This window comes from Ochotona princeps, chromosome 21 (assembly GCF_030435755.1).
Source record: "Ochotona princeps isolate mOchPri1 chromosome 21, mOchPri1.hap1, whole genome shotgun sequence".
NCBI lineage: Eukaryota > Metazoa > Chordata > Mammalia > Lagomorpha > Ochotonidae > Ochotona > Ochotona princeps.
Genome location: NC_080852.1, coordinates 38,161,240 through 38,167,260, shown reverse-complemented (window position 1 = coordinate 38,167,260; position 6,021 = coordinate 38,161,240). Strand labels below are relative to the sequence as shown.

Here is a 6,021-nt window from a genome sequence, read left to right as displayed (position 1 = left end):
TAGGACGTCAGGGACACACGGAGGGCTCTTGTTGGCACAGCCTGAGGCACTGCAGGGTCCTGGAGAAGTATGTGGGCAGGGGGGCCGCAAGCTGGATGGGGGCATCCTTGGGCCCCGTGCCCGGGAGGAGGAGATGGCGCAGGTGCAGGTGCAGGGGCAGCTGGGCGGCCTGTGAGGGGGTCAGCCGAAGGCGTTGGAGGAGAGCTGCGTCCAGGACCTGGGGTAGGCGGGGGAGGGTGACTGAGCAGACAGTCCCCCGCTCCCACAGACGGCAGTGCAGCCACCACTGCCTCCCCTCATTATTCATTCATGCATTTCCTTCCTCTCTCTCACTCTCTCACTCTCAAACACACACAACAAAACCTACTCCCTTTATGGACATAAGAAGTTGAAGACAGAGGTACCCCAGACTAGTGGCAACATGCTCAGAAACCAGACCCGTACTCAACAGACGAGCAGCAGGAGGCCCCCAAGACAGACAGGGGCACAGGAAGCCTTGGAAGCCGAGGGTCACCCCCAAAGCCCCTCACTCCAGTCCCAGCCCCTGAGGTGCAGGGGAGTGGGCACAGCTACCTGTCTCCTGGGTTTGGTGTTCTCAGCTGGCAGCAGAAAGCGCTGGCCCAGGACAGTGCCCACGCGGGCTGCGTGAATGTGGTCCCCAAGCACAGGGCAGAGCTGCAGCATCATGTGTACCTGCAGCTGTCTGGGGAAACCTGGGTGGGGAGAGGATGGGCCCATGGTGGTAGAAGTCATTGCTCTGGCCGCTGCCAGGCCAGCTGAGCTTGGAACAGGGGCTGCTACTTCCTCCTGGGGTGGGGAACAGGCCAGGGTAGAACTTGCTGTGGTCACCTCCAGCTGGCCTGACCCTCTGCCCCCTCAGTATTCATCAGCAACCACCACTACCATCCCGCCCTGGCTACCCAAGGCGCAGTTCTGTTCTAACAACTGGCTGGGGCTTCAACCCACCTGTCAGAGGCTGTAGCTGGACAAGGGCACAGCCGGAGCCTGTGGCCATCACATGGAAGTAGCTGAGGGTTCTTTTGACATTTGCCAGGATGTCCTTCCGGGTTGGGGACTTGACTGGGATGACCTGTGATGCCAGCCAAGCCCAAGCTTCACCCAGACTCTCCCCACTCCCAGTATGCAGGAAAGGGTTACAGGAGAGCCAGCACCCCACGCCCCAACTGCCTGCCAAGTGTCAGGTGACTAGTAGGACCTTCACTCACCAGGCTGACCCCATCAACCTCCTGCAGCCTCAGAGCTGTCTGGATCTTGCCCTCAGGCGTGGCTGGGACCCCGTGGGTGACAGCCCTGAGCAAGGGGAGGGAGGTGATCTCCAAGGGCTCCTGGGCCCACCCCTCAGCCCCCTGGAGCTCCCCGCCTTGCTCACCAGTAGGTGGCTGTGGGTCTCTGGGTTCTCCGTGCTTGGGTGAAGAACTTGTATAGGAAGCTGGCCGTCTGGGGACAGCTGGAGAGGAGGACAAGCCCAGAGGCCTCCCTGGGGGCAAGGCACTAATCAAGCTGAGTTGTTGGGCTCAGCCCTGAACCCAAGACCCCACGAAGGAATGCTGACCCTCCAGCTGGACTGCCACACCAGGACTGTAATCCAGACCTGCCCCTGGACAAGGCTGCCTTGGGTTGCTAATATGATGGTGTGGGTTCCCGTGTTTCCCCACCTGCCAGGAAATTCAGAGCCAAATGGTCCACCACGTATCAGACAATCCACCAGGAACCTGATCTAAGCCCTAAATAAATCCTCTACAAACAAGCATGTGAACTTATGGAATTTCAGAAAAGCGTCATCTCAAATACCACCGCTCCTGGATGGCAGAGGAAGGAGCATCGGGGATTGACTCCCCATGCCTGCTCAGCAGTCAGGCCAGGAGAAGAGGCCATACGTGGATATTAGTGTCACATGTGATGCTGAGAACCACGTGGACCGGACAGCCTCAGCTGGCTCCCTCCCGAACAGACACCCATCTTCCCGCCGCCCCGTCATGCCCACTCACTTCCCGGGTGCCTGCACAACCTGCAGTGTCGACGCCCCCAGCGCCAGGGACTGGCTCAGCTCAGGCAGCACCGAGACTAACGTCAGCTCTCCTGGCTTTCCTGGAAAGCAACAAGAAGCAGAGCTGTGTCCCTCCACTCCCCCAGGACACACTGGCCCTGGTTACTGCACATCCTCGGCTGCACCTGTCACTGGCCCTGGTTACTCACGCCCTCGGCTGCACCTGTCACTAGCCCTGGTTACTCACGCCCTCGGCCGTACCTGTCACTGGCCCCTGGTTACTGCACGCCCTCAGCCGTACCTGTCACCGGCAGGCCCTGCGGCTTGTTGAGTGCCACGAGAGGTCCTGCAAGACAACACTCTCATGAATGGGGCTGAATGAGCAGACGTAGCGCGACGCTCCAGGGCCAGCCACGACCTGAACCCTGTGTGTCCCACGTACCAAGCCCACCGTCACAGCTGTTTGCTCAGCCTGGGACTGTCAGATATGGGGCTCTGGCCCAGCACTGCACCTCCTGCCCAGCACTGCGCCTCCTGCAGCTGCTGGTCATGGCAGCACCCCGGTGGGGTTCACTCACGGAACGATTCTCCCACTGACCTGTCAGTCCCCTCCTTCGGCTCTGCAAAGCCTGCATAGACAGAGCTGGGACGGGGCATCTGTCCAGTAAACACTGCAGGAAGTGGACAAGGCACTGGCTCAAATGCAGTTCCCTAAAGCCCCCAGCACGTTGGTTACTGCATGCAGTGGCGTGGCGGGGCCTGGACCCCCGACTCTGCACCTGTGCCTCCCACGCTCACCTCTCTGGTCTACCACGGCCTCCCTCAGCACGTCGACCAGCTCTTCGCGGTTAAGACCCTCCGACCACTGCAGGCCCGGGAAAGGCTGCTCGCCGAGGGGCTCCGAAGCCCGGCCGGGGCCTTGAGGGTGCGGCTGATGCCTGCAAAGGGCCGGGGGTCAGCCAGCCGGCCATCTGTCATCTCCCAAGACGGCTCCCGTTCCCGTCCTCGCACACCCAGAAAGCCAGGACACAGGGTCCCACGGCAGGGCCGGGAGTGGACCTCCATCCAGGACCTGCCCATTGCCACCCCGTGCCAGCCTCCCTCCCACACACAAATGGGTCTGTGGGAATCACCGGGCCTCGGAGCCGAACCCTGCGTCCCTGGTCTCCGTGCGGAGCCCTACTCCCCGCCGCCAGCCGCCAAGAACGCGGCCCCAAACCCCGCAGTCCCTCATGCCCGGAGCGAGGCGCGTTGCGCGCGCGTCCTAGCAGGGCGGACCCACTCTCGTTTGCTGCACGCTGATCGGTTTGTTCTTGCTGTCAATCAGTGGAGGACGCAGGCGGGACTCGGGGAAGTTGTCTTTCCGGTCTGCAAGCCCTGGGATGCGCTTGCGCCTGCGCTTTAGAGGGAAATGAAGCCGGAGGCAGCGGGGCAACACCCGGATAAGGGGTACTGGCGGTGAGTGATCCGAAGGAGAGGGCCGGGGGTGAAAACGGGAAGCAGGTGTTATCCTGTCATGAGATCTGAGAGAGAAAGGGAGAGAGCGAGCGAGGCCGGCGACAACCTGGTGTCGGCCTGGCGGAAGCCGGAAGTGAGTCTTCCACGCGGACGCCGGGGACCCGCGCGTCACCCACCGCGCCCCAATGGGTCCGGGCCTGGTGGGTGCTGGCGTCCCGGGCGGGTTCGCCACCCCGGGCCCAGCGTTGCGGGCGGGTCGCCGTGGGCGCGGCCAAGTCCTCGAGCCGTGGAGTGGGAGGACCGCGAGCTCCCGACTCGGTCTCCGCCTTAAAACCGGAGGTGGCATATGGCGGAGGAAGACAGCTGTGTTCATTCACCCTGTGTGACTGCCTTTCAAAAAAATTTTTTTAATTCTTTGTAAAATGTAAAAAGGATAAGTTGATTTTGATGCAGAAACATTTTGGAGATTTTTATTAGTTGAAAGGTAGAATTAGAGAAGGACAGAGATCTTCCATGTGCTGGCAGAGGCTGCAGCTGAGCCGATCTGAAGCCAGACGCCTCTCTGGTTCTCCCAGCGCGTGTAGAGTCCCAAGTCTTTGGGTCATCTGCCTCTTTAAATCTGCCATTTGAAATCCAAGTATTTGAAGGGATGTTGAGCAAAATTCACAGAAAACACATGAGTGCAAAGCTGTGCATGGTCCCCAGAATGTATTTCTGCCAAATAAATGCCATGTAGTTCTCTATTGAATTGAAGTCCCCTTGGAGTGGTGGAATTGGTGAGCAATTCTGTGAAAATGGGCTTTGGGGATTGATCTTGCTTGGGCTCAACCGGAAGGGCGTGTCTGTGCTTGGCTGACAGCCCTGTGCTGGTTAGACTCCTCCGTGCACTGCCTCCCCCAGCCCAGCGGGCCCCACCCACAGCTGTGGCTGGGCTTCATGGGACCCCAGCCCCTTCCCCCTCCCCCGGCCCAGCGGACCCCACCCGCAGCTATGTCTGGTCCTCATGGATCCCAGCCCCTTCACCCTTGCCTCTTGTGTTTTCCCTCCCCAGTCCCCAACCACGGCCAGGCCTGCAACTTCCCCGCTCACTACCGACTACTGCTTTCACTCCGCCGCCTCCAGCTCCTGGACAGAGAGGCCAGTTCTGCAAGGTTGTTGTGTCACCAGATCTCAGGAGAGGGTGGCTCAGGATAGATGCCAGGCCTTTGCTGTCCCCTCCACCTCAGCTGTCAGTAACCTCACTGGAGGAGCCCATCGGCCTTGGCTGGCCCGGGCAGCTCCCAGCCCAGCAGCTGTGCAAACCCAGACCTGTGTCCTGGACTTGAGTAATTCCAAATAGGCTTCCGAGCAAGCGTTACACAATGACACCATTTCTGAAGCTCAGGCTGGCAGACCAAAGCACAGAGCATTGGTGCAGTCTCATTGGCACTGCCTGATCCTGAGGTGTTGGATGCTTGCAGATCATGCGCTCCTGTTCCTCAGGCTGCTGAGCCCCCTTGGGAACCCTGAGGGCGAGCCTTGGCGACCTGCGAGGGAGGCCCAGGGATGCCAGGATGGAGCTTACCCGCTGGGCCATGCCTTTGGACAACTATGTGCCTTGATCCAGTGCCTAGTGTGCAGTCCTACCTCCTCTTCTGACCCAGCTTCCTGCTGCTCTGTACCCTAGGAAGCAGCAGGTGGCTGCTTGGTCCTTCCCACACAGGGTGAGGTCCAGATGGAGTCCCTGCCTTTGGCCCTGTCCAGCTGTAGTAGGGCATGTGGGGAGTGAATTAGCAGCTACAATTCTTACTGTCTCTGTTGGCTCTGCCTTTCACATAAACTGAACAAATGAATTTTGAAAAAAAAAACAGTTAGAAAAGCATTTAACCTCACCCCCCCATCAACACTCTTCTGGCGGGAAGATTGATGTAGGAAGTGTTGCTTCACCACACTGAAGCGGGCTGCTGGAGTCTCGACTTCCCAAGTCTGTTGTGCAGGGACTGCCATGTCCTGGGATCCCACATGAAGAATGGTTTGTGGCAGATTCTTTTTTTTTTTTTTTTTAAGATTTATTTATTTTTTTATTGTGAAGTCAGATATATAGAAAGGAGGAGAGACAGAGAGGAAGATCTTCCATCCGATGATTCAGTCCCCAAGTGACCACAGTGACCGGAGCTGAGCCGATCCAATGCTAGGAGCCAGGAACTTTCTCCAGATCTCCCATGTGGGTGCAGGGTCCCAAGGCTTTGGGCCATCCTTGACTGCTTTCCCAGGCCTCAAGCAGGGAGCTAAATGGGAAGTGGAGCTGCTGGGATTAGAACCAGTGCCCATATGGGATCCCGGTACGTTCAAGGCGAGGACTTTAGCTGCTAGGCCACCACGCCGGGCCCTGTGGCAGATTCTTGTGTTGCTTGCCATTTTCTGAACTTCCAGAGAGAAGCCCACCGTCCCTCACACCAGAGCACATGGGCAGTGGGGATGAACCGCAAAAACAATTTATTGTGGGATGGCTAGCTTCTGACACTGGGGGGCTCGCCCACCCACCCAGGTGGAGGAAGGAGCATCTTCGAAGTGCA

At 58.9% G+C, this 6,021-nt stretch overlaps 1 protein-coding gene across 2 annotated transcripts; it reads right to left on the bottom strand.

The window, feature by feature from the left end:
* On the bottom strand, positions 1-3,479 carry RPUSD3 (RNA pseudouridine synthase D3). Of its 2 annotated transcripts, XM_004581656.2 has the most exons (9): positions 3,142-3,465; positions 2,807-2,946; positions 2,310-2,354; positions 2,010-2,109; positions 1,391-1,498; positions 1,227-1,311; positions 967-1,090; positions 574-713; positions 1-217 (listed from the first exon to the last, which is right to left on the bottom strand). In XM_004581656.2, exons 1-9 carry the CDS (start codon positions 3,240-3,242, stop codon positions 8-10), a joined length of 1,053 nt encoding a protein of 350 aa, XP_004581713.2. In that variant the 5' UTR covers positions 3,243-3,465; the 3' UTR covers positions 1-7. The 2 variants fall into 2 exon arrangements, with proteins under 2 accessions (XP_004581713.2, XP_058534835.1); XM_058678852.1 differs by lacking the exon at positions 1,227-1,311 and having other exon boundaries at positions 2,030-2,109; positions 3,142-3,479.
* Positions 3,480-6,021: the final 2,542 nt, after the last annotated feature.

What these genes read in the sequence shown, in the direction of transcription:
- RPUSD3 (XM_004581656.2), bottom strand. Translation starts at nt 3,242, where the DNA reads ATGAGGGACTGCGGGGTTTGGGGCCGCGTTCTTGGCGGCTGGCGGCGG. An exon ending in GGCCGTGGTAGACCAGAGAG is followed by an intron (nt 2,355 to 2,806) that starts GTGAGCGTGGGA and finishes GTTGTCTTGCAG; the next exon opens with GACCTCTCGTGGCACTCAAC. An exon ending in ACACCAAACCCAGGAGACAG is followed by an intron (nt 218 to 573) that starts GTAGCTGTGCCC and finishes CGCCTACCCCAG; the next exon opens with GTCCTGGACGCAGCTCTCCT.